A 26,163-nucleotide genomic window follows, 5' to 3' on the forward strand; every position below is an offset into this window, starting at 1 on the left:
GTCTATGTCTATTGTATTGCACATACAGAGAAGATGTGTATTCAAGTTTGCATACAATGATCAGGAAATATCCTCAAAAGAGCCACTGGTAAAGGGAAGCAACAAAAGAAGATGAGTGTGATGAACTACATACTTTTTTCTTTATGTGTCAGGGTGCAGCTCAGTTAGCTTTCATTTCCTCAGTGCTCGAGGACTGTGCAACAGGAGCGAGTGAATGAAAACAGTGTTCATCAAGCTGTGCGGTTGTGTGTTGGGTGAACTCTAGACTGCCGCAGCACGGGCTGCACAATGCAGGTCTTGATGCTCAACCCCGATTTGCCTGAATCTCCATTATGGGATCAAACGCAAATCTGACGCTAATGATATACAAGTGGCAGAAGACGAGATTTGAATTCTACGTCTCGATTCTTAGGTGGGTCACTAAGTTGTCAACTTCAAAAACTCTCAGATTATCTAAACTGTACAATTTGAGCGATGGTGCGAATGCAGCCACAATTTCTTAGGGAGAATTTTTCTGGCGGGTATTTTCCATTTAACACAATCAATTTGGCTGCAAAATGCAGTGTTTGTTGCTGCACAACAAAAACTGTATCGTGTCTGCATTACTAATTTTAGGAGTATAACTGTACTCCTTGCCTTGTGCACACACATTGTATACTGTGTTTTTTGACCTAATGAAAGGTTAAATAAAAAGTCTGATGGCTATGCAGTGACGCAGAATTAACAAAATGCTGAAGGAGAAGAAGTCAGGATAACCTGAATTCTATTTTCTAATATTGCATCAAACTTTATTAGCAAAAAAAAAAAAAACAAAAAACAAAAAGAAAGAACAAATAACTCCACTGTCACTCTACTGTAAACAGGTTGTTAGTACTGCCAGACCCACTGAGAATCAACACACACCTCACTGTTTTGGTTCACTGCTCCATGTGGCCGATTCCTAATGGCTCTCACCAGCCCCCAAATATTAAACTTGTAGGGAGACATTTCTGGCAAATGAGCTCAGTCAACCCATCTGTGTGCTGGTGAAGAAAATCAGACATCTAGAAAACAAATATGATCTTTTTTTCTTTCTTTTTTTTAGTTAGTGGACTACACTGAGGATAAAAAGTGACTGAACACTGTATTTACATTCATTAGGTGGTCTAACAAGGAGCCCTATGCAACTGCACTGATTATACCTGGGTGGTGACGCTGCCCCTGTTAATCTGAGGATCAGTAAGTGGTCAACAATGCAGCTTTTCAGACCATGGTAATTTGCATTTCCCTCAACTATATGATACGATTGCTTGCAGAGCTATGAGTGGTATACAGAGAAAACAGTCCTGTCTCTGTGAGCTACGATAACTGTATTATACGGGTCAAATACATATTCCTTTTGCCCAAACACACATGCACACACCTGCCAACAACCATACACCAAATGTTCCACGAAATGATTTTAAAAGGCAGCAGTTATAGCTTGGATTGGTCTAAAGGTTCCTGAATCTACAAAAATATACGAGGCTTAGCCTAGACCAACATCAAACTAGCATCTTTCAGGACATGAACCCTTTTTTGTTTCATCGTGTAGAAGGCACACAAACTACCACAAAAGACTAGTAATCATCTTCAAATGTGCAAAAAAAGCTCAGTTTACATTATTTCCTCAATAAAAGAAAATAGGGACAAAAAGAAGTGGTTAGTATCTCACTCTTCCCCCCTACCACATCTTCACTACCTGTTGTGGAGGAGAAAGAAAAACTGCAGTGCAGACTCTAGGAGCATCCCAATAGAAATGAACACAAACAGCTCAGCTCTGGGTCTCTTCCACCGACACTCAGCAAGCATCTGTGCAGATGAAAGGTCAGAGCATTTGCGTGTGCAGCACGATGTGGTTGATAAGGCTGTACATCAGTTCTGCTTTTTATCCCCAGATGGTTCAAGATGACGAATGCTCCAAGGTTCATGTGGTGACTGGACTCACTTTAAGAACAAAGCAGACCTCAAAAATACATTGAGACACCACAGATGAAAGAAAGCAGCACGTTACAGTTTACAGATTTGTACGCCCAGAGTTCAACTTTATTCCAAAAGTGTTCTCAAAAATGATTAAGTTATCCAGCATTAGGAGGCACCGCTGGTCCTTTAGTGTCTTCCACCCACTGCATCATCCCTGACATACTCCTCCTCCTCCTCCTCCTCCTCCTCAGTTATTCAGATGCGGGTGAGGAGGCAGTGGTGGTGTTGGGTGATGGCTTGAGGACATGAAGGGCCTGCGGGTTGACAATGACTTGGATAACAAAGTCCTTCTGGATCTTAGTGTCTTGCAGCCGTGTCTTGTCCGTGAGCAGCTTGCCAGAGAAGAACCAGCGTTGGTGGGCAATGTCTATGTCCTCCTGGGCCTGCAGCTGCTTCTTAAGTTGCCCGATAGTCTCAGCCATGCTGGCACTGAGGCGCAGGTCTTTACCCGTGGACAGACGTACCTACAGGAGAGCAGGGAATGTACAACCAAACATGATGAAACAATGCTGTATTGGTTTCAGGGAGTCTGACAAATGAGGAGGTTGATGATAAAACCTTTATGTTCTTTGCAGCAAGAACAAACTACAACAAATATATTTGTCTAGTAAAAAAAGTTGGACACATACATGATTTGAGTTAATAGTCACTTTTCTCAATTAAATGAAAAGTAAAAAACGAATGAAAACAACTTGTTGATTCTCAAGCTGCCATATATTTCTGCTGGTATATCATTATCCTGCATGTTTACATTTACATTTAGTTATTTGGCAGAAGCTCTTATCCAAACTGTTAATGTGACTGTAATGAATGAGTTACATTTCTAACTAGGGTATAAGGAATTCTGGGTGACCATCAGAGGTTGCGTCTGGGCATTTAAACGTCTGAAAACATCTCAGATGTCTTGGTTTAGGGTGTCTGGGTGTTAAGTCCTAATGAAAGCAGATGAACTTGCTATGGTACCTTCAGCTGGAATTCCTTTTTGGGTGCTGCAGGCGGCTCAGGGCTGTCGCTGGGGTCCTCGTCACTGCGCTCTGAGATGAGGTTAACGGGGGGAGCCAGGCAATAGACAGGCAGCTGGTAGCGATTCCCGAGTTCATCGTAACACTCTGTGAGAGTACCTGAATGAAGGTGTTGAGCAGAAAAGGGAAAGCTAATATATTAATATATGTAAACCTCTTACTTTCCCCAGCTTCTTTACAGATATGATATGAACAACTGTGTATACTTTTCTCACCATGTGGCAGTGTGATACTAGCTCCATCCACTATAGCCTGGGCCAACTCGTGGTCATTAGACTCCAAAGCCAGTGTGGCGGCTTTCAGGGCATCCCAGATCTCCTTTCGACCCTCGAAAGCTGGTGCTGTGTCCCAGAACTCGTCCCGCTTGCTCCGTAGCTGACCCTCTGTCATCGGGTAGTCGCTCTTCCATTTGGGACGATCTTTCTTTAGCGGCTCATTACGCCCTATTATGAGGAAATAAAATTATGTTTTTAAATTACATGGGATTGTTTTTATTTATTTTTTTGTTTTAATTATTTTTTCTAGAAATCATGACAAGGTAATATCTCTTAACACACTGAAGAAACTTTTGTTCAGCAGGTGAATTTAGATGTCTATCTGAAGTAACACACTATGTATGTGTGTGAGTGTGGTTCTATCTTTGTAGAACCAGTTCATTTTTATGGTAAAAGGGAGAGGCCTCGTTGTGAAAGGCCAACACATTAAGTAAACTACATACATAAAAAGACACAAAGACACTTAGTGCGAGCATGCAGATTTTCAGGCATGTGGTTGATGAGACAACAACAGGAAGCAGACAAAAGGAGCATACAAGATTAAATATACTGCTTGGAAACAGGGGTGTGTATATGAAGTACAGAATGTCCAAAGCCTAAAAATATCTGTAACATTTACATATGTACACCTATGTGTTAGTCTAAAATACTTTAACAATACAAACTAATAATACCTGAAGACAGGCACTGATTTATATGGGAAGTAATTGTTGCTGATGTTAATTTAGTGCAAACGTGACGTTTAGTGATTTTAAAACATGAAGACAAATTTTAAAAAACTATGCTGCTGTTTAGAGAAAATGCTAAATTACAGTGTCACTGAGACCTGAAATGAATTTCTGCAGTTTAATGTACCACATTAAAGGTGACCTGAGGAGTTTCCCTGTAAACTAAAGTCAGATTTACATTCAGTGTTGCTAACCAAAACGAATCGTGTGTATGTAGAAAACATGGTGAATGCACGGGAGACTCCTAAAAACAATGCTCATAGCGTAACCAGTGGTCAAAAAAGTATTACTTTAAGTATTGATTTTTTTTTTAAATCTTTATAAAATCTATAGACTGGTTTTACAGTTAGAAATGATGAAGAATGATTTCAGAGGATATTTAATCTGCCTAACGAAGAACACGATCTTTTTATACAATTCATATCTCATGCTTTCATCTCTTAAAAGGCATAAACAGAAGAGGCAGCAACGCTAGCTGTCACCAGAGACAGAGAACGTCTCACCTCGCCCCACTGAGTCGTCTGAATCTAAAATTAGGAGGTCATTCAGAGTTTGCAATATGCATGAAGCATGTGTACCCTATATCTGTCTATGTAATCTTATCTGCGTTTCTCACCATACAATATTAACACAAAGGCCAGGAGAGCACTTGAAGTGGAGGCAAAACCTGAGGTTCTTACACTCACTTAATTCAGCATAGACCAACGTGTCTGACACTGAACAATCCTGCCGTAGTAATTTGTCTCGATGTTGGTGAAACATCTTCAACAGAACTGGCTGTGTTGTAGCTCTGTACTACACAGGGTAGATATTTTTCCAGATGAGTAGCAACTATGTAGAATAATGTTGTCAAAAAAGCACAAAGCTTATATATATAGCAAACGCCTGAGAGGCACAGATACCAGTCACTGAGTGTTGTCCTTAAAATGTGATGGGAAATGAAAACGAGCAGCAGACATTCAAGAGGTTGACGGTCTTACAAACAAATCATTTATAGTGTGGGTGGCTTAGGAGGAGTAGTTTGGAGAACATGGGGTGGTGTTGATTTAGCACTTGAAAATCAGTGAACCCCATGTGAAGCAAAAGGGCTTCTTCAATACCACTCAGCAGACGCTGTAGTACGAATATTCTTTGTTTAACAGATATCCAAAACGGTCACACTAGTTTCTGAGATTTTTAAATTATACATAAGCTGCACTGTACATCACAGAGTCGAACTCTAGTAAAATAATATCATAGTGCTGTCCTGTGAGCTACCTTGTGATTCCTGCTCTACAGTTTTAGTGACTCTCCGTTCCTAAAACGAGGTCTGACTGACAACTTGGACTGGTTATCTGTCAGTGACACATTCAGTCAATGTGATTTCTACTGAGAGTTTTTCCTCTAAAAAGTTCCAACGCCATAATAAGCAGAAGCAGATATGAGAAAGCTAAAAGGAAAGAAAAATAACGCAATGCACTACACCATGTGGTAGAAATACCACGAGGTCTTGAACCACCTATAAGGATGTAGTTTAAAAAGGCACCATTGAGGTAACATTGTATGGAAAGAAATCTGAAATGATAGATGGTGTGTATGAATGTGTGCAGGGACAAAGGGAAGTGATTCAATAAATGCCCCTGTTGTATCAACACTTTAACTGCAGCAAACCAAAACAGAGAAATGAACCAATATGAGGGTGTTTTCATCCTGCTGAGCAGATGGCATTTAATGACGCTACAGTGAAGTTGCATTCATGAATGTAAATAAAAACCACTCATAAACAAGGGTCAAGGATCACATGAGGCTGCCTCTCTATGTTGTATGCCAGGACTTAACACACCCCACAGCCGTGCAGGGCTGCAGATGTAGGTGGCTGTTACTGGATTAACTGATTCTGGGAAAAGAACAATAACGCATAATGATATTTTGGCCCTGTAAAGATATTTAACAGTCGCTAACACGCCCCTGACATGAGGCAAATAATGAATATGGGCTGTTTTCTGTATTTCCCAAAAAAAGCAGACAGCAGTGAACATGCAATGGAGCACAAAGGGGGATATAGCGGAGGTGTTCTCTTTAAATGGACACAGTGCATTTCCTCATGACACACAGGCACACACACCGATCAGCCACTGAGTCGAGGTAGCTCTCCAGCCTTGAGGATGCAAATTAGACTTTTTTTATAACCTTCAGGCCAATAATATGCATAAACAAAATTCATTAAAATTCAACAGAAATCCCATGATTGTGCATGACTCTGCATGAGTGTGTCAAGCTGAGATATACACTTGTTAGAGAGGCCAGTCAATGAGGGAGCAGGACATGATGTGACTTGTTCTGCCTACTCTAGGAGGGAGTGTCTGTTGATACCAATCTGGGTGGGATATTATCAGGAACCACAGCCAAACAAGCCAAAAAAAAAAAAATCCTGGGGGAACTGTGTTTAGGCCAGTCTGGAATGTAACAAAAAGACAAATTACTGTGAAGGTCATATTGCACTCTGGAAATTTATAATAGATGCCTGCTCTGCAATGTATCTAAGTGACTATAAGTAAAAACCGCCTCCTTCTTTTGCGATACAAAGCTGGAATAAATCTTGGTAATGTCCTGTCTTTCTCATGTAATCTGGACACTGTTCACGCTGCAGAAGACAAAATGCAAAACTTTGCATCAGTGAGAGACAAAGGGGACGGAACCTGCATCCAAATGAATAACAGACACTTTGATTTCTAAACATTCACTATAAAGGGAATTTCAGTGCTCTGGATATTCTCAAAGTGACTGCAACTACCTCGAGCTGAACCTTATGCCAATTTAACCTGATTAAGGGGGAGTTTTAACATGTCAAGAAATGAATCAGGAATGTTTCACTGGAGAGGTGAAGTGTGTGTCATACTGCCAAGTAAAATAACATCTAGCACATTAAGGTTACTGCTGGACTATTTGGGAGAACTGACAAGCTTTTTCTATCAAAGGTAAGTTTATAACAATAGTTATAAACATGTAAAGCATCTAATCAGCCAATAAACCGTAAGCATTTTACATGTCACACCATCTATAATACAAGGCCATGCTAAAAATAACTGATATTGTTGTCTGGGGTCGTTACTATGTCGATATTCCAATTCGGCAGTGCGTCATTCAGTTTAGTCTGGTTGTATATATAACATTTTCTCTTGCTAAGTGCTAAAGCAGCAATCCAGATTCCATCTGTCACCATCAAAGACTAGTGTGAAAGAACAAAACATGGCCTTTGGCCAGTGTTTATATTCAGAGGAATGTTATCTTCCGGGAAGGTAATGGACATGAATACAAGTCCCTAACGTGAATCACTGAGACATCAGCAACTTCAGCCATCAATGTAACCTCCTTTGCTTGGCAGTTACACTAAGCACGATGTTCTGCTTGGTCCCTAAGCATACAGATATGTGGTGGATACTACATATCAGACCATCATTTTAAAAGACAGTGGGTCACCAGGCAAGGTCATTGTTGTGGGATTAAGGCAAGGCTTGAAATGGCTGGGTGTCTGTCTTATATGTGAGATGTCAGGCAAGTGTAGGTGTGGTACAAGTGAATTTAGCTGACAGAGCTGCCTAGCTGCTCAACTTAAACAGCATAAGGAGTTACACCACATTGTGTGTCCTGGTAAAATATGTAAGGAACTTTCTCCAAGAAAAGACAACTGACTGGTTCATCTTAGAAGAATGTGACTCCACCAATCCGACTCCCTGTCCAAAATGTATGTTAATGTGAGAAGACCTATGGTGCACTGTGAAAGCAAATGATATAATGGTGAAAGAGACAGACCACCCAGAGTGATGTACCAAATAATGGTATGTGTCTTATTCAGCTACATGGATTTGCCTGGAGGTGTATTTTTTCTGTTTACCGGCAGTGACGGTTTCCACCTCAGAAAAAAAAAAAAAAAAAAAAAAAAGGTGAAACCCAATCACAAGTAGTTATTTGAGATGCATTTGAGTCACACTCAGACTCAGGAGTAGAATACCTTTAACTGAATGAGTCTGTCATTTTGTGCTCTTTAAATGTGCACTGGCTGTACATCCACTCCGTGGTTTTTATGTTTTGGACAGGGATCAGCACAGGAAACTTTTTTTTTTTTTTTGCTATGCTCGACAAGTGTGAACACACAGGGCAAATATATCTTTAAAAGACTGTCACACTTAACTGACAAAGGATGTAAGCAGTTGTGATGCAAGATTGATAGTTTTTGTTTGTTTGTTTTTTATAACATATATACTAGTAGGCAACTATACACTGTAGTCTTACCTCCTCGTCCACCAGTCCTGGACGAGCCTCGGCTCTGTGTGTCCTCCCATCCTTGCCAGTATCTCCCCACACATCCTCCCATGGTTAGCGGGCAGCTGATCGTTTCCAGGCGTCTCACCAGCTGAGCACGGGGTCCATCACGGAGGAGGAAGATGAACTAGGTCCGATGAGGAGGTCGGGTCGCGGGTCCAGCGTTGCAAGCCTGACAGGTCATCAGTAACAGCAAGGTGGGAATCGCTTGATTGTTTGATAGCTCTGAGGAGACCTAAATCTTTTTCACTGTGGGTTAATGTGCGTTTTCTTTCTCACCCCTGATTGTTATGACCCTACAAGATCTACAGCTCGTGGATCGCACTAACGTTACAATAAGTTGATAGCAACACGCCGCAGTATCAGATAAACTGTTTTTAATATTGTCCAACTTGTCTCTTAGCTTGGGTTAGATGTGAGTGTTGGTGTCCAGCAGTCCTCACAGCGCGCACCTTCCTGGCTAACAAGCTAACATTCACAGGGCCAGGCAGCTAGCTAACACAACATTAGTAAACATTCTAACTTCCGCGCACTCGTCGGTAATTCCCTGTAAGTTGCGTTTCGTCCAAATGCGGTGAGTTGTTACAGGTTCCTCAGTTTTCTTCGGTGAACCACTTCCATTCCCTAAAGTCGCCTCCAGACTTTTCTCTTTAAATCCCCCAAACGTTGCTACTTTCCTCTGGGCTGGTAAAAGGTGACTAGCGAGGCAGCTAGCGCCACCGAACTTTTTTACGCTCGCACGTAACCACGCAGGCAGGTGTTAGATTCTCTTACGTCAGGACGGAAAGACACTATGAATGAACGATTGCAACCGTACTATCACATTGCTATTGTTTTGCTTTGCTAATTAGTTGCTATTATTGTTAATGAAAATTACAGTAATCTATTTGCTTTATTGTTTAGTTGTTAACGGCTCATCGCGAGTAGAAAACTCCACTTTCTCTATGTTGTCCTGTTTGTAGTTTTTTAGAATTCGGACTGCCCCTGAAGGCAACACAAAAAAAAAAAAAAAAAAAAAACGACATATGCTTTTTATTATCATGAAGCAAACTTTTACATTTCATCCAACGTGCGTCTAAACGAAGTGCCACTTAACATGTTGTTCTTAAACTATCATATTTCACGAAGGGTTGTGTAAAATTTGTCACTTTTGTGTCCGCCACAACTTTTCGCGCATGCGTGGTCTCGGTAGCATTAGAGGGGCACGATGGCTGCGGGTAGCACCGCGCTGCAGTCTCTGGTGGAAGAATTTGTCTCGGGGCTGCAGGACAGCAAGGCCAAAGACACTGCAACAGGTACGAAAAGAGCCTTCGTCGCGTTTTGCTTAGTGAGTATCCAGAGCAGCTCTAGGTGAAATGAGCCCTGTCAAAGCTGTTGGGCTTCTACTTCAAGGATGCGCGACACACAGCATTTTGATGAACAAGCTAACGTTGCGCCACCAACAACATCCTGTGTGGTATTAAAACCTCATGATTAAACGCACACATTGTGACATCGGTCTACCCCGTCAGCTAACCAGCACACACTGGAACCCTATCGTTTTGTTCGACTGTCATTAGCCTTGTAGTGTGAATTAAAATGCTAGCGTGAATGTGAACAAAATAACCCCTGTCAGTGAACTCCGTACATCTGACCTCCGTCCTTGCTGCTAGTTAATCTATAGGCGACGACAGAGACTTGGGTGTGCTTGGTTCACTTCGTGTCTCTTCAGGATTTGTTTCTCTACATGTTTTGTGGTTGATTATCTTCGCACAGTCTGATTATAACTCACAAAGCCTGGTTCTTCCTTCCAGCTGTTAAAGATGGACAGTTTTCAGTACTGCAGCTGGTGGAAGCATTGGGGTAAGATGTCTTCAATTTCACTAACATCAAGGACATAAGCAAATACCTGACCACACTCAATCATTTTATCTAATGCACTCTGGTTTTGGATGTAAAACAAGCAACATAATAAAGGGGGTGCGAGTTGCATGTCCTTGTGTGTTATTTGACCAATGTCATCCAGCTGTGAACTTTAATATTGACTCTTTTAAAGTTTTTCACATTATACAGCTTTCAAATAGCTTCACTTTACCATGACAAGAGCTTGATTTGACATCGCAGGCGTCTATTAATAAGAAAAGCAACAGTTATGTTAAATTAGAGGTGCCCTTCAAATGTTATGTTTTCATTTCCACTCAAATTTCCGTCTATGTCACAGACTCAGCTTGACCAGCTCGCAGCCTCACACTCGAGCCAGAGGAGTCCAGCTGCTCTCTGAGGTTTTGCAGGAGTGCTATGGAAATCTCACAGAGAGAGAAGGTGCGCATCTTCACCTGCGTTTTGTTTAGTTCTGCCTTTCTCTCTTCTTTACTCTTTGGTCACAGATAATTGGATCAGCTTGTGAATTGTCTGTCAGCTTTGCTGTCATAGTATATTTAAATAGAAACATGATATTTGGGTCAATAATGAAAAAAGTTATCATAAACATTTACTAGTAAACTGTAGTAAATGAGATTTTAGCAGCATATCTCACTGTTCTTCTCCTCTACAGTGGAAGTGCTCATTGCTTTCTATGAAAACCGTCTAAAGGACCATTATGTTGTCACTCCGCCTGTTTTGCAGGGGCTCAAAGCACTGGTGAGTGGCTGTGTGTGTGTGTGTGTGTGTGTGTGTGTGTGTGTGTGTGTGTGTGTGTGTGTGTGTGTGTGTGTGTCTGTGTGTGTGTGTGTGTGTGATGGATTGCCATCGACAACATTTAAAAAAAATAAAAAAATAAAAAAATTCAAAGTAGCTACTGAGACTCATACTAAAATGAGACTGCACTGACCAGCATGCACAATGTGTGTTTATGCTTTTCCAGACTAGATGTACCGCGTTGCCTACTGGCTCAGCTGTGTCCATGCTGAGGTCTTTGTTCCAGGATGTTCATGTCCAGGTGAAACTTGACATAATAAGAATGTTAAAAATCCAGCAAGCAGGTTTTATATTAAAAGAAATGTGTAAGGAAGCCTGTTATTGGGAAGGGACTATTTTACGTTTGTGCTTATACTGCATCTAATTGTGTCTATAGATAGATAAACACACACCCATGCATGTACACGTAGACTTGACCACACTTCTTACAGTTTGAGATGATGTTCTTGTTTCCTCTGTGTTCTGCAAAGAGCTTCCTCCTTTGTTAAATTTGCTTGGCAGGTGAACTTGACTCATTGAAAACATTCCTAAACCACAGCACTGTGGAGCTCATGTGATCTGTGTATTTTCCCCTCAGTCTCTGATGCTGGCAGAGAGATCATGCGTCTACAGCATGCTCATCAACCTCATGGAGACCAGGGAGGCTGGTAAGAAACAGATAATGAGCCTGTTTTGGTCTGATTCACAGTTAAAACAGTTCCCTATAATGACTAAGAGCTGTGCCAGAAGAAAAAACAATATGTTGGAGACGTTAGTCTTTCAAAGTAATATCGTTGTAGCTTATGTGGGTAACAGTGCTAGTGGTTGTGTAATTCATCCAACTCTCTGGTTTGTCCATTGACAAATTTCTCACCATTCTCCAAACGTGGTGTGTCCAGTCAAAATTATTTTAATGAATCCACAGAACTGAAAGGTTTGGGAGCAGACTTTGTGTTTGGTTTTGTCCAATCAATGGACGGGGAGAGGGATCCTCGCAACTTGCTGTTGGCCTTCCAGATTGCCCAAAACATCATTAACAGAGGATACGATCTAGGTGAGCTCATGCACAGCATCTTTCGCACTGTCCCTTCCCCTGTACCTCTGTATCTCTCTGACCTTTTTCTGTCATTGTCCAGTTTGTGTACAATTCAAGCTGCCACATTTTCAGATAAATGGGTCCGTATCTATTTGGCCTTCTGTTAATTTCCTGTTTGCTGTCACAGGTAAATTTACCGAAGAGCTGTTCGAAGTGACGTCCTGCTATTTCCCCATCGACTTCACCCCTGTGAGTCCGTTTACTCAGCTGCTCTGGAGTGGGAACTGATGAAAGGGGACAGTGTAGCAGACAGAAATGTCGTCACAGACTTCCTGTGACCTAAAATGAACTCTTTAGAAAACAGTAATAAAGTCTCCACTGCTCACGTACATTTTCCATCTGCACATCACAGAGAATCACAGCTCTGGGATCATTTGTTGACTCTCTGGACCAGACCAGCACAGTGACACAGTGCTGCTGGTGTAATTTAGGGATTTTGTATGACACACCGATTCCAATATTTTCAGACTATAACAAAACACGCTCTTCAAATGATATGTAAGTTGTCTAGGTTTGTAGGATATTATTTAACGTCTTATGACAGATTTCAGGTGACGCATTTTACTTGTAATGATAAATGTTCCAATCCAACATGTCTCATCAGTCTAAACCAAACAGAGAACCGACAAAGATTGCACAACACAAATAGTGCTTTTCAGCAGACAGAGGAAGGTTTTGGTTCTCATTTGCAAACTGGTTCGCTTCAGGAACCACAAAACCAAACACCCATAAACTAACACATTTTGATGCAGTCCAAGACTTACTTCTTTTTCTTTCCAGTTTAATGGAAGTCCATATTGAAACTAAACTAAAACTAAAAGTCTAATATCTTCTAGTTTGTGCAGATTATTCGGCAAAACATTTCTTCGCTGTTACAATTCTTTTTCTATTTCATGTATACTGTTGGTAGGCAAACAGCCTTTAGGTGCATTACTGCCACCTTCAGCACTGGAATCCAAAATAATGGAGTTTAATATAATAAAACACCAAGAAAATCTGCAAATACTCACATAGTAGAAGTTGGAAACTGACGATTTGACAGTTTAGCTAAAAATCCCCTGATTAATTCATTATAAAAATACTTGATGATTTCTGTGTATTTATGTTGTAATAGCTTCTTTATCTGTTCCTGCTTTTCCCTCTTGTCCCAAAACCACCACAGCCTCCCAATGATCCTCATGGAATCACCAAAGAGCAGCTAATTCAGGCTCTGAGGGCTGTCCTCGCAGGGACCCCAAAGTTTGCTGAGGTAGTATAATAAAAGTTTACATTTAGCTTTTTGTGCAGTTTTGTGACCTGAGGACACTTGGCTGTCATGAGTGTAATGCGAGGTCATCTGGTCGTCTCTGTTGCAGTTTTTGTTACCGCTCCTCATTGAGAAGCTCGATTCGGACGTTCAGAGTGCGAAGCTCGACTCACTGCAGACACTGGTAAGATTTTTAACTCGTGTCACTCAAAAATCTTCAGTGCCTCTGACCAAAAGTTTAGCTTGTGGGGCTGGACACACAAACAGTTGGCATTTCCCAGCTCGTATTTCCAGCTCCAAGACATTTGGATAAAGGAATGTGACTAATGCAGATTTATAGCAACCACTGTGAAACTGCTTGGAGGCTAAAGGAGAGGGGTATACAGTATTAAATCATTAATGAAGTGTTAATGAAGTTCATTTAGTTTAACTAGTAAGGGATTAGATCTAGGGTTTAGAAAACCAACATGAGAGAGTAACATGTATTTTGCTCTTGATCACTGAACACTTTGTTTTTCAGACTGCTTCTGTGTCACAGTATGAACGCAAAGACTTGGCAGAATTCCTCGAGGGACTGTGGGTATCACTGCGCAGAGAGGTTTGTGTGAAACAACTTTTGCTTTTGCATGCACTGTTCTACAAAAGGTGTATATGTTATGTTTAATGTGCTTGTACGTGGTCTCATAAGCTCTGTTAGGACACATTTGAACATGACAAACAAGAGAGAGACATACTAGGAAAGAACAAGTCTTAGCACATTGGCAGTTCTGCAGCGCAGACTTTATCCCAGAAGCTGATGGCTCCAAGAAGACAAGCCAAAACATATTGTAACATGTTGAAGTGTGCGTTCAACGTGAGCGTTCTCATTCTGCTATTTTCAGTTGTCATTGTTTCACTGCAGGTGTTTCAGACATCCAGTGAGAAGATAGAGTCTGCAGGCCTCGCTGCTCTCACCGCACTCACTTCCTGTTTGTCTCGCTCAGTCCTCAACTCTGATTCTGAAGACTCCCTCAGCACCTTCCTGGATGTTGTTCTCAAAGGTGAAATGTTTTTTTTAAAACCCACTTACACACATCTATACAGAAGCACAATACTACATATCAGCATGTGACAATAATAGACGAGTTACCATTAAGGGATATAGCTGAAGAAAATACTGATTTCACAACAACCAAAAAGACTAGAACTGAAAAACTATGATACTCTGATGCAGTGAAAGGGATGAGAGTATGCAGCAGTGCTTTGGTATGCTATGAGAAGGTATTAGATACCCAAACTGCTGTTAGTTACTTTAAAAAACATCCACAACTCAGCAGCTAAACAATTAAACACAACAGCTGACTCTCCGATGTCTGATCTTTAATAAAAGTCGGTCTGGTGCGACTGTATCCACTGCACCTGTTATGAACTGAGAGTGGGATGTCGTTCCAGACTGCAAGCATCACCTGTGTGAGCCGGACCTGAAGCTCGTGTGGCCCAGCGCTAAGCTGCTCCAGGCCGCCTGCAGCGCCTCCAACAGGGCGAGTCACATCATCGCAGCCAGTGCCATGCCTTCTCTCATCGAGCAGTACAACACCAGAACCCAGGTGAATAAAGAAATCTGACATCCAGACACTCGTTCAGTTTTATATCACCAGGTTTTATTTGTGTGTGACGTTTCACTGATATATTCATGAATGCTGTTGTTGTCGTACTGTAACACAGTGGTAACAGCAGCATTAGAATAAACAGGAGAACATCTGACTTTCTCTGTTTGAGCAGTGCTCCCACAGACGAACATTACTGGAGGTGGTACAGAGATTCATCCAGTCAGTAAAAACCAGCCAGTCGCCAGGGAACGGTGAGTGCTACATTCATTACAACTCCACCTACAGAATAGTAAATGTACTATATTATCCCATTTGTTTGATATTTCAATCAGCACGTCCTTTTTTTTTTAAAGTAACATCTTAAACAAAATAAAACAAATTGCTTTGCTAAACAAGTGTGGACCTTGATAAAATCGGGATGTTTCTGTTTTATTTCAAACATCCTGTAAAAGGCAAGGAATCCAAAGCATGCTTTAGTTTAATGTCTCTTGGCTTTGAATCACAGGTTTTCCACATGCACTCTGCGTGTTTGTGTATGTTTGAACAGCTTCAGTTTGTCATATTGAAACTTGTCTTATCTGTTTTTGTGTTTTGTTTTTTTTTAACTGTTGCCGCTGCATGAACGTGGAGACTGGAGACAGTCTTTTGAAAGAGATTTGAACTCATATGTGTGTCTGTGTTTCATCCCTCCATGTTAGAAGAGAGCGTGTTTTTAGCCTTTCGTCAGTCTTTGTGCAGCATGGTGTTCTCAGCTCTGTCAGAGACCAACTCCAGTCTGCAGATCACAGCCACCTCTGTGCTCACCTCACTGGCACAGCAAGCAGGTGAGATACACTCAACTCCTACATTTGAAGCTGACAGCAGAGTCGGTGTTTGCCAGCAATATACACTCATGTTTCCAGATATTATTCCAGATATTTATATTGTGATACACCATGTCTCAGGTTTGCTGCTGGACTCTGATATTGAGCTGGCTGTAGATCACCTGACCAGACTATTGCTGACAGAAGAGGACGACAGAGTCAGGTCTGCCTCTCCTCTCCTCTCCTCCACCTTTTTTGCTTATTGCTCAGTTTATGTCTTTAAAATACACGTACAGTAGATTATATAAGTATTCACACGTCTTTTTCCTATTTTAGCCCAATTAGAATCATAAGATCTCTGTGTGTATCTGTCCCGTGTCTGCTTGCAGTCTTGCTGTGGTGGAGTGCGCAGGCACGTTAGCAGAGCTGCACCCAGCAGCCTTCACCACTAAACTGATCCCAAGACTAAAGAAGGAAATGTTTTCTGGTAAGGAATCTACAATATGTAGAACACTACACATATACTAATATTTAAACAAAATCACCTGCAAATATTAAAGACAAGTTGATTACATATTTATTATTCTTCTGTGTTTGGTCGATGCAACATTAATAGTAGTGAGTTTGTTCAGTATAAATAATCTTTACAGTGACATCAGTGACCAACCTGTTGCCCTCCTCTTCTTCTCACCTTCTCAGAGCCCATGGAGCAAGGTGACAACAGTAGTACAGCTTCTGAGCTACACTCCCGTCATGCAGTGCGTCAGCAGTGTTTGTCTGCTTTGGCTGCAATATCCATCCAACCAAGTGTTGTCCAGGAAAGCACACCCGTCCTCCTGGAGGTGCTGAGTTCGGCGCACACAGGTAATCTGCCTGGTAGAAACTTCAAATCAAATGTCAAACCACCTTGATGCATTTTTAGCTTTATCTCTGTGTGTGTTTGTATCTTTTTTTTTGGGGGGGGGGGGGGGGGGGCTGGGGATCGGGATGTGGAAACTAATTTACACGTAGGCCTTTTTTTTTAAAAAAAAGACATAAGCTCTAATGACTGTTCTGAAAAGCTGATGCTCAGTGAGGACATGAAGTATGATACAGTAACGTTACCCATCATTAGATGGATCAATGCTATTATCATTTCTTGTTTTCAGGTAGTGTCGGTTTCTCGGTGGAGGAGGTGGTACTGGCATGTCGCAGCCTTCAGAGGATAGCAGAGCAGGTTCAGGACACCGAGGAGGCCGGACGGTGCTTTCATGATGTCATCATCCTGCGCCTGCTGTCTTTGGCCCTCCAAGCAGCACTGCAGGGTAAGCAGCAGCAAATAAACTGATACCACACCATACGTCATGGCTTTAATAGTGACCTCAGGCTGTCTGACACTGGCTCATATTTCCCAGGTGAGGGGTCATCTGGTCGTCACAGTCCACTGGTAGAAGAGGTGGTCCTGTCTGCAATAGTTCCTGTCATCAGTACTTCATGCTCCAGGCTACAGCCAATGTCAGTAAAGTCTCTCTGTCATCTGTATTTTTGGTTTGTTTGCTGTTTGTGAGGTTTCATATCTGTTTCCAAGGACAGTTTAGAAATAATGATGAACTAGTTACTTCATAAACTTTAAAAGCATATCATCTCCATTGGCCTTACAGCCACTTGAAATTTAAAGAGTCATATCTATATCCAGGACCAGGCTGTATTTACCTGCTTTGAGTGTTCTTGTTAATGTTTTATCTTTAAATCAGTTTGATTTTTTTTTTCCAAGCTTGCAGGTTTAAAATCTGTTTCCTGTCTGTTTCTCACTCTCGTCTTTCTTTGTGACTTTCTTTGATTTGTCGTAAGACACATTGTTAAAGCGTTTTTCATGAGGTTTGTTGGTTTCCTTTTTTGGTTTCCACTTTTCGTGTCTTCAGGTTTGCAGGGCAGACGGCATCGAGGGCTGTGTCTCTCTTCCTGGATGGCGATGTCTCCTTTTTGCCCGACAACTCTTTCCCTTCCAACATCCAGCTGCTCAAGGTCTGTACATGTACTTGGATTTGTGTGTATCAGTGTGTTGACGTTTCTGAGGCTTGTTTCAGATACTTGCACTTCGTAAGTGGTTACTTAACTGTGCAGTTAATAGATGCATATCATGTTTTCCAGAAGCAGCAGGGGGACTCGTGGACCCAGTCTCAGATGGTTTGCCTTCTCATGGGCTGCGTGTGTTCATTACCTCGCAGTGTAAGTCGCATGAAGAGCAGCTAAACTCTGCCTTTATTCAAAGTCTGACAAATCATTGTTGCAGCTGTACGCTGACGGTGTTCTGTGTATCTTTTAGGTGGAGGTGCCCCAGATTGACCAGCTGCTGTCACAACTGGAAGAGATGAGCTGCAGCTGCAGCCACCCGCTGTCGTACACCTCTGCCGCAAAGTGCTTTGCTGCCCTGGTTAATAAGAGATCACAGGGTCAGTTGGACTCTTCAAAACCCCGTCACAAGAGCGTCACCTCATTGGTTGAAAGCTGTAGTGATGCTTTGGTTTCTTCTTCAGGTGATTCTCTTGACAGCTTCATACAGAGGACGATGAAGAGGGTGTGTAGTGAGTTGGACTCTCCGTCTTCCCCCGTACGCGTTCAGGCCTTCACACTCATGATCTGGGTAAGAATAATTCTGTTTTTAATGTCTGCTGCTGGCTGTCATTTATTCCTACAGGCTGCTATCAGCTGACAATAACAGTAATGTTTGCTTTTGTCCAGGTTGCCAAAGCACTGCTTCTACGATACCACCCTCTGTCCACAGCCTTGACTGACAAGGTGAGTGTTACTTGAAATATTTTATATTTACTTGATGCTTCTCGTGTTAAACTGGAAATGCCAGCTTTGTGAAGTTGGTTGTCATTGTCTAGTTTTTAAATGTTGCTTTTAACGTTGTGTGTTCTCGAAGCTCTTCTCTCTACTTGACGATGCTGATCTGGGTCCAATGGCTGCAGAGGGCTTCTCGTTGCTAATGAGTGACTCTGTCGACGTTTTAAACCGCGCGTGCCATGCCGACGTTCGCATCATGTACCGCCAGCGCTTCTTCAGTGAGAATTCGGCGAAGCTGGTCCAGGGCTTCAACGCAGCTCCCCAAGGTACAAAACAGCCGCACTGAGTAGACGGCATGTATTAAAAACATGTATAATCTCCAAAAGGAGTGGCTCTGTTATGATTTGAAACCTAATTTTAGACGTTATGTTGACATTTTTCATTATGTGTATTTGATTTAGAGAAGAAGTCCAACTACCTGAAGGCTCTGTCCAACATAGTCAATAAACTGCCAAAGCAGGTTCAAGTCACTGAACTACCAGCAGTAAGTAAACAGAATCCTGCAGATTGATTTTCATATATTCCTGTGTATTCCTCCAATAATTAACAAACATATAACACCTGTTGCAAAATGAACTACAGTAATGGGAAGTGTTTTTTTTTTTTTGTCTTTGCCCAGCTCCTGTCACTGCTACTGGAGGCCTTGTCATGTCCCGATCAGGGTGTCCAGCTGTCCACCCTGTCGTGCCTCGAGCCCGTCCTCATTGACCCACCACCAGCTCTCATACAGCAACTAGAAGCGTTGGTCAGCAGGTTGTTGGCCCTCGTTGGAAGTCCTGCCATGGTGAGTGAGACCAGAGAAAATTGGACATTCACATTTGTCATGATTTGTTTGATTTGAGCAGCAAGTACAAGTTTGTTTCTTTTCAGAATGTAAGGATTGCCTCACTGCGATGTATCCACGCTCTTTCCCGCTTCCCCGTACACGAGGTCAGACTCCAATTCATCCACATTTTAGATGTTGTTGATCTCAAATTTAAAGTTTGAGCAGCCCCTTACGTAAATGTCATCTGTAACATGCACCAAGAATTACATGAATTTGAACCCAAACCATTGTGTCACCGTTTCAGATCTTGCCGTTTAGGGCCCGAGTGCTGCGAGCTTTGGCGCAGCCTCTGGACGACAAGAAGAGGCTGGTGAGGAGGGAGGCCGTTCAGGCACGAGGAGAGTGGTAAGAAACTGACACCACTGTCAACAAGTGGACGAATCACCTTTCACTGCTTTGTTTCAGTGTATTTGCTCATGTGAGGCTTCATGCAGCTCTACTGAAACTATATAGAACTGTGTTTCTAGTTGATTATGTATTTCTCTCACAGGTTCCTCTTGGGAAGTCCTGGTGGGAGGTGATTTAGCTCTTCAAACACAAACCGAGTCTCCTATTCTGTGCTGTTCACGTGCCAGCTCTCCCCAGTCCCTCTCTCCTCCCTGGATCCCAGCAACTCTTATCCCTTTAACCAAAATCCATCTAGCCACTATTTTTCATTCCCTTTTTACTTAAACATTTTCTTTGTAAACGCCTTTTACCTTCACGAATGCACAAATAAGAGGACGAGGACCGACTGTGGAGCGGAGTCTAAGTGAAACGAACGACAACATCTTTCTTTCCACATATTGGAGGAAATATCAAATAGTATGACGACATTTAGTCATTCACTGTGTTGTTGCGGAGCCTTCTACTTGAAAAATACTGCTTTTTAAATCACGAATCTGATTATGTTTTATAACATGGCACAAAAAATATGGTTGATAAACAACATTGAGTTTGTTTTTCTTTTGGCAAGATCCTAAAAAATCTAATCCGCGTTTTAAGTTAAGATTCAAAATGGCTTCCGTTTGTACGAGTCAGCTCCTGCGAGCACAGCACTGAACCCAGCAGGCACCAAGAACCTTTTGTCTTCTCCTCTGGATGAATGTGTAACTGAGCAGTAACGTCTTAAGATGAGGGAAAATGTGGACGTGCTAGTGATCCTCAAGCACAGATTTCAAGATTAATTTGACCTAATAATCTATGTTGAGATTAATGTTCATGAATGGATTGTAAATTATGTCCAACATCTGCCTTGTGTTCTTTCAGTGTTTGAACAATATTGATGCAGTAAATGTCGAGTCATTTCAGAATCGTTAGCAGACTTTGAACCTCACATCAACTTATGCCAAGGACATAGACAATATTTAAAATGTCTAACTTAAGATGTCATTAAAACATTTTGTAATAATACACAAACCTCCTAGTGTCATTTTTACCACATGACAATGGAAACACGATGGAAGCAAGAATTAACAAACGCCTGGTTTATTTAAAACAAACAAGACAACTGGAGCACAGCTCCCATTGGTTACAACTGATATCACAGCTGTAGATCATGTTCCTATGGCAACTACAGATCCAACTCATCCATCACTATAGATACAAACATGTTTAGCTGATAAATCAGATAAAGAATTAAAAATCTGGAATTCACAGTGCCTCTGATCACTCATTTAAATGCCATCATTTAATAGGCTGAACAACCAAAACATCATGAAATATGATCGAATGTGTGCTGTTTTACCAAAACTGGACAGGAATCAGAAGACTCGAGTCAAGAATTCAAGACCAGTGGCTCTTGGTTTTTCTCTCTTTGGCACCTGAACATCAGTCCAAATCAGACAGTGATTCTCAATCGCACTCTCCCCAAAACACTCCTGCGAAATATTGCAGACGTAAACATTGAGTTTTCAGAAATAAGATATTCACATTCATCAAATAGAATAAAAAAAAAAATGTACATGTGATTTCTCCTCATGACTTGCCTCCCCACACGTTAAGACACAGGTACCAGTTCTTAAAGGTGCTATGTTTCTATCATCTCCGAGAAAAACAGTGTGTTGGTCAACAAGTCCGACGCTGTGATGTGTTTGCGACTGAGTCAACAACAACTGTTACACGACTGAAGGCTGGAGTGCTGGTGCAAGAAATGCACAAACATTCTTTGTCGAACTACTAATGGGAAGCAGAGCCAGGTTTGGGCTTGACAACAATGCTGTCCAGCAGCACCACTTAGAAAAAAAGAGAAAGATAAGTCCAACGTCCTGCAGCCAGCAGGTGAGGTCACAGTTTGACCTACGATTGAGAAATGAAGGGATCCTAAGAAACACACCAGCCACGCTGTAAATGGTTGAACACAGGGGGGAAAGTTGACAGTTTTAAAAAAAGGTCAGATGGCCATGGGGTCTCTCCTGGTGAAGGTGCAGTCCCACGTGATGCCGTCCCCGCTGGGCAGATGACTGGAGGGTAAGAGGACCCGTGTGAACCAGTGACTGATGAAGAAGAACAGCAAACCTGGGTTAAGGGCTAATGCATTCATATGACACAGAATGTAATTTAAATTCTTAAGAGTTGCCTCAGTGTATTCAGTTTTTGCAAATGTAAACTGTATCTTTTTTTTTTTTTTTTTAGAAGCTAAGCTCACCTCTTTTTCTCCACACCAAACAGCAACTTCCAGTTGTTCATTTTACCGTGATGATGTGGATTTCTGAACACCTGCGGAAAAATAAACCAACTGTTGACCAATTAAACCGTTTCTGAAGTTGTATTTTCTGAATTAACGGTTGCTTTAGCTTTTTGACGTTAAATGTTGATTTAATTTGTACGTCGGTTTAGGTACCTTGCCCTTCTCCCTCAGTCTTTTGGTCTCTTTGCGGTTGATGTGGCGCTCCACGCTGGTCTCTCCTCTGCTGATGAGCATGGCGTGCCACAGCGTCAGTCCTCCCAGAGCTACGGCCACAGAGCTGCAGTGAGGACAGATTAAAACCCGACTGCACTGTTACCAAACATAACACACTAACCGAATCATATGATTCTTAAGCACGCGGACGTTAGGGGGCAAAAAGCTGCTCACCTGGTCAGTACACAGAGGAAGATGATACACTTGTGCGCAGTGGTTTCACGAAAGGTGTACTCTGGAGGGGGGGTCTGATAGTAGCTCTGAAAAGGGCAGGAAACAAACTGGCATCAAATGTGGACTCACTGTCGGCTGACAGGTGTCATCTCACTGCCTTCTGTTTGTTGACCATCTGGCAAACAAATATCTTTTGAGATAAGGCCATCGTGGATCAGAAGTGAATAAGAGAGCAGAAAGCAAATATCCTTTTCAAGTCTCCTGTTTCGCTGTTTGGCCATCTGAGCCTGAATTCGGGTGTCTTAATACCATCTGGCAGCCGCTACAAAACAATTCATCATAGTTCCTCCCTAACACTTGGGAGGAAGCTGTTGCTAATTCATGCTGTTAACACCAGCTACTTAAACTGGAACACGTTAACGGACAACAACCACACACTGGTTCAAATCCTTCTTCGTTGAGAGTAATCCTGTCTCACCTCTACAGCGCTGTAGGCCTCCAGGAACAGGTTCCTGCTGCTGATGCTGCAGTAGATGCAGCCCAGGGTCATGTACAAGCAGAAGGAGAAGAAGTAACGATGGTTGAAGTGGCCCACGCAGTTGTTCAACCAGGCTGGAGACATATTCAGGTCAATACATATGTCCACAGTGTTGCATTACTGATTTAAAGGTAAAATTCATTGACGTGCACATTTTTTGAGCTTTTGTCTGTTGAAAAGGATACGACAGTGGTGGTCCATCTTCAAAACACAGCTGTAACACAACAAAGATAGTTTCATGTGAGAAATGAAAAAGACAACAACAACAAAAAAAAAAAAACAGAATAAGTTATTAAATAAAGAGTTGGCAAATTCTCTTACATGTCGCAGATGCTACAGTGGTGTGTCCTGGGTGGTTTAGGAGTTATACATTTCTTACAGATGGATACTGATGGAATATGAACTTTTTGCTGAAATAAACCATTAAAAAGGACGAAAATTAACCCAAGAGAAGTCAATCAAACAAGTACAGAGGCATTCCACCTAATGCATATACACCAGTTGCTGGTTCAGAGGTTTAAGGTGTGGATGTGGCTCTTTTCATTTGGTTAATGGCTTTGATACCTTGGGAGGGTGTCCTGGGGAGGTGGTGGTAGCCTTGTAGTAATGGAAGACCACCATAATGAGAAGCCAGTGGCCGCAGCAGAGATGCCAGACAATCCAGAGCACGGGATAGGTGCTGAGGATGGTAGGTAGAACAAACAGGTAGACGATGACCAATACTGAGGTTGTCAGGAGGATGACCAGACAGACAAACACCTGGGAGGAAAGGTGAGGAGAAGGTGAGAAAAGTGCTGAGGAGACAAGCGAAGACAAAAGAAGACGAGGAAAGAACGTACCACCCCAAACCAGCGGGTCACGTTGTCCACAATCCAGTAGACGGGTTCGAACACACAGTCCAGCAGAGTGTCAGAGTTGCTGAGGCTGTTGTAATACAGCGACTTGAGCAGCACCTTACTGTAGCTCCACAGCTCCGACGTCCTCCCACTGATCCACGGCCTGCTCCCGCCAGCCCGCCCTCCTCTCTGCGGGCGGCACAGCCGGCACCAGCGCAGTGCCAGTCGCATGGCCCGGGAGAGCTGCCACCTCCAGCTGCTGCCCATACGCATGCCACCGCTGCTGCCGCCTCCTCCTCCTCCTCCTCCTCTCCTGCACGCTCTGCCTTCCAGGCACACGCAAACACACAGACATAGACACCAACAGTTAGACACACAGGCAGCGTAAAACAGTAGCTCTTCGTAGCGCAGCCGGATCACCACCCAGTCCTCCATCGTGGTCCGCAGAGTTGTGAGAGGTAACTTGAAAACCCTTACTTTCCAACTCAATCAAGTTCAATGACAGCATCCTCTGAGCGACAAGCGTCAAAGAGAACAAGGGCCGGGGCTATCAGGTAAACAGTCCACAGCCTCTACAAATAAACTTCTCCTGTTAATAATTCACAGCAGATGCAGACCTCCACGCCAAAAACATCTTAGACAGAGGGTGGTAACCCTATAGGAGGGAAATGCAAAAGGATGAATGTCTTAAGAAGGAAATAAAGTGGCTACCTGATCCAGGGCATCATTTCATGAAAGTGAGTATTGGTTACACAGATAAGGCTTGTTCAGGCTCTCCAAAATAAAAGGGGCATAAATAATGAGGGACACCATAGAGAGACAACAACAACCTGCCCTCGTTTTCTTCTGACTTCTCTTGGTGACCACTGTTAACTCTGGTCTATATTCTGTCAGTATGTTTGTTGCGTGTTTACAGATTTTCAAAAAAAACTAGGACGTTTGTGAATGTCAGATAAGAAAGAAAGAAAAAAAAAAAAAAGAACACAGAAGACACGTGTCCCATCTGTCCATGTTGAACACGATGACACGGATATGTTTTCAGTTCTATCTGCATTCAAATGGTTTCACATTCAGTATTAATTAAACATGGCCGACAGCATTAGAGTAATCTCTCTAGACAAATGTGTGGAAGTCCAGTTTCATACGGAGACAGCTGTGATGATTAGAAACGAAAATAAATATGAAAAATGCACAAACCACTTGAGACACACACACACACACACACACACCTCTGCTTGTTGCTGACAGGCTGCTGGAGACTACACAGAGTACTAAAAACCATTCAATTCATCTCCATGCTGTGTACCTGGCAGAAGGAGAACATGAAAGAGTGGCACACAGCGGGGAACCACAGTCTCTATGGCAACCCCTCAGAAGGAAGGAAGGAGAAAAGATCACTGCACGTCTGCACGGTTATGAACTGAGGGCGAACATGTGTCCAACCACCTTCACTGTGACGGTCTCTCTTTTCATTTCAATATGATGATTTGCGCTCTTGCACTGATGTTGTCCATTAAGAAGTAATTTACTGAGAAATGCATTCAAGTATTTCATTGATTGTGATTCTGAAGAGCTGTCTTGCATAATCTACAGAGCCCTGTGATTACTTCACAAGATTGTGGGTACTGAGAAATGCCCATTGTTATGATTACTGTAATATTATTTAGAGCTAAAGACATTTGGCAAACACTTATTCAGTAATCTACAACTATTTGATCAAGTGATGGTTTTCAGTATTTTCTGCTTTTGGGCTGCTTTATTTTGATTATTGATTGATGATTATCATTTGGATTGTTGGTCAGAGACATTTAAGGAGACGCCCTAACACATGAGCTTAACCATACTGTAATATTGTGATATAACTAATATCTTTTTCCTGTCTCCAGTTATTACAGTTATTGCACCAGCAGACCTGTCATGTGTGTCTGTAGAAACCTGCATGCGACACAGATGAAACAGTGTATAAGAATACTTCACACACGTACTAAATGGCACTGCCATGTGATATAAACATATAATCAACCAACAAATGAAAGCACCTTTTCTACTTAACGTTGCAGCAGCTAGCTATAATGTGTCATGCTTTAACGTTGGCTAGCTACCTGCTAGCCCCCCGCCACGTCCCGACCGCTCAAATTAAAAGTATCTTCATTAACTATACAGCTCCCCGACTCGGATCGACCTTGACACTGACGTGAGTTACCTGGTCAGGTGAAACTGGGCGGAAAAGCGTGTGTCGCTGCCGTCAGGTCATGATCAGACAGAGATGTTAGCAGCCAGGTTAGCTAAGGGCTTCACGGGCTGCTCACAAAGATTGTCTATTAAAGACACGATCCATCCCCTGGCAGAGAAAACAGCCGGA

The 26,163-nt window shown here is 42.3% G+C and overlaps 3 protein-coding genes across 5 annotated transcripts; 1 reads left to right on the top strand and 2 right to left on the bottom strand.

The window, feature by feature from the left end:
- Positions 1–1,074: 1,074 nt before the first annotated feature.
- ubtd1b (ubiquitin domain containing 1b) lies at positions 1,075–9,057 on the bottom strand. The gene is made up of 4 exons (XM_026351249.1): positions 8,299–9,057; positions 3,239–3,466; positions 2,965–3,122; positions 1,075–2,465 (listed from the first exon to the last, which is right to left on the bottom strand). The coding sequence occupies exons 1-4, from the start codon at positions 8,378–8,380 to the stop codon at positions 2,193–2,195; spliced, it is 741 nt and encodes a 246-aa protein (XP_026207034.1). The 5' UTR covers positions 8,381–9,057; the 3' UTR covers positions 1,075–2,192.
- Positions 9,058–9,535: 478 nt separating this feature from the next.
- On the top strand, positions 9,536–20,743 carry mms19 (MMS19 homolog, cytosolic iron-sulfur assembly component). The gene is made up of 31 exons (XM_026351242.1): positions 9,536–9,623; positions 10,122–10,170; positions 10,529–10,629; positions 10,862–10,947; positions 11,171–11,245; positions 11,582–11,651; positions 11,909–12,037; positions 12,207–12,268; positions 13,242–13,328; positions 13,435–13,509; positions 13,846–13,923; positions 14,227–14,365; positions 14,757–14,911; positions 15,087–15,165; positions 15,613–15,738; positions 15,859–15,940; positions 16,107–16,204; positions 16,417–16,581; positions 16,866–17,021; positions 17,112–17,211; positions 17,619–17,721; positions 17,848–17,925; positions 18,023–18,149; positions 18,234–18,340; positions 18,439–18,495; positions 18,626–18,812; positions 18,948–19,030; positions 19,166–19,330; positions 19,417–19,476; positions 19,617–19,717; positions 19,863–20,743. Exons 1-31 carry the CDS (start codon positions 9,536–9,538, stop codon positions 19,891–19,893), a joined length of 3,099 nt encoding a protein of 1,032 aa, XP_026207027.1. The 3' UTR covers positions 19,894–20,743.
- Positions 20,744–20,823: 80 nt separating this feature from the next.
- On the bottom strand, positions 20,824–26,129 carry zdhhc16b (zinc finger DHHC-type palmitoyltransferase 16b). Of its 3 annotated transcripts, none has more exons than XM_026351245.1 (10): positions 26,005–26,129; positions 23,805–24,127; positions 23,530–23,724; positions 23,287–23,375; positions 23,151–23,179; positions 22,906–23,039; positions 22,428–22,513; positions 22,194–22,317; positions 21,999–22,069; positions 20,824–21,846 (listed from the first exon to the last, which is right to left on the bottom strand). In XM_026351245.1, exons 2-10 carry the CDS (start codon positions 24,072–24,074, stop codon positions 21,744–21,746), a joined length of 1,101 nt encoding a protein of 366 aa, XP_026207030.1. In that variant the 5' UTR covers positions 24,075–24,127; positions 26,005–26,129; the 3' UTR covers positions 20,824–21,743. The 3 variants fall into 3 exon arrangements, with proteins under 3 accessions (XP_026207030.1, XP_026207031.1, XP_026207029.1); XM_026351246.1 differs by having other exon boundaries at positions 23,805–24,123; positions 26,005–26,102; XM_026351244.1 differs by lacking the exon at positions 26,005–26,129 and having other exon boundaries at positions 23,805–25,988.
- Positions 26,130–26,163: the final 34 nt, after the last annotated feature.

Source organism: Anabas testudineus, chromosome 19 (genome assembly GCF_900324465.2).
Source record: "Anabas testudineus chromosome 19, fAnaTes1.2, whole genome shotgun sequence".
NCBI lineage: Eukaryota > Metazoa > Chordata > Actinopteri > Anabantiformes > Anabantidae > Anabas > Anabas testudineus.

Excerpts from the sequence above, each read along its gene's own strand:
- zdhhc16b (XM_026351244.1), bottom strand. The coding sequence starts at position 24,236 with ATGGAGGACTGGGTGGTGATCCGGCTGCGCTACGAAGAGCTACTGTTT. Across the intron at positions 23,040-23,150 it reads GAAGATGGACCACCACTGTC|CCTGGTTGAACAACTGCGTG; the intron begins GTATCCTTTTCA and ends ATATGTCTCCAG. Across the intron at positions 22,514-22,905 it reads AGGCCTACAGCGCTGTAGAG|AGCTACTATCAGACCCCCCC; the intron begins GTGAGACAGGAT and ends TGCCCTTTTCAG.
- mms19 (XM_026351242.1), top strand. The coding sequence starts at position 9,536 with ATGGCTGCGGGTAGCACCGCGCTGCAGTCTCTGGTGGAAGAATTTGTC. Across the intron at positions 10,630-10,861 it reads AAATCTCACAGAGAGAGAAG|TGGAAGTGCTCATTGCTTTC; the intron begins GTGCGCATCTTC and ends TCTCCTCTACAG. Across the intron at positions 18,813-18,947 it reads CTTCAACGCAGCTCCCCAAG|AGAAGAAGTCCAACTACCTG; the intron begins GTACAAAACAGC and ends TATTTGATTTAG.
- ubtd1b (XM_026351249.1), bottom strand. The coding sequence starts at position 8,380 with ATGGGAGGATGTGTGGGGAGATACTGGCAAGGATGGGAGGACACACAG. Across the intron at positions 3,467-8,298 it reads CAGGACTGGTGGACGAGGAG|GGCGTAATGAGCCGCTAAAG; the intron begins GTAAGACTACAG and ends TCCTCATAATAG. Across the intron at positions 3,123-3,238 it reads TAGTATCACACTGCCACATG|GTACTCTCACAGAGTGTTAC; the intron begins GTGAGAAAAGTA and ends ACCTTCATTCAG.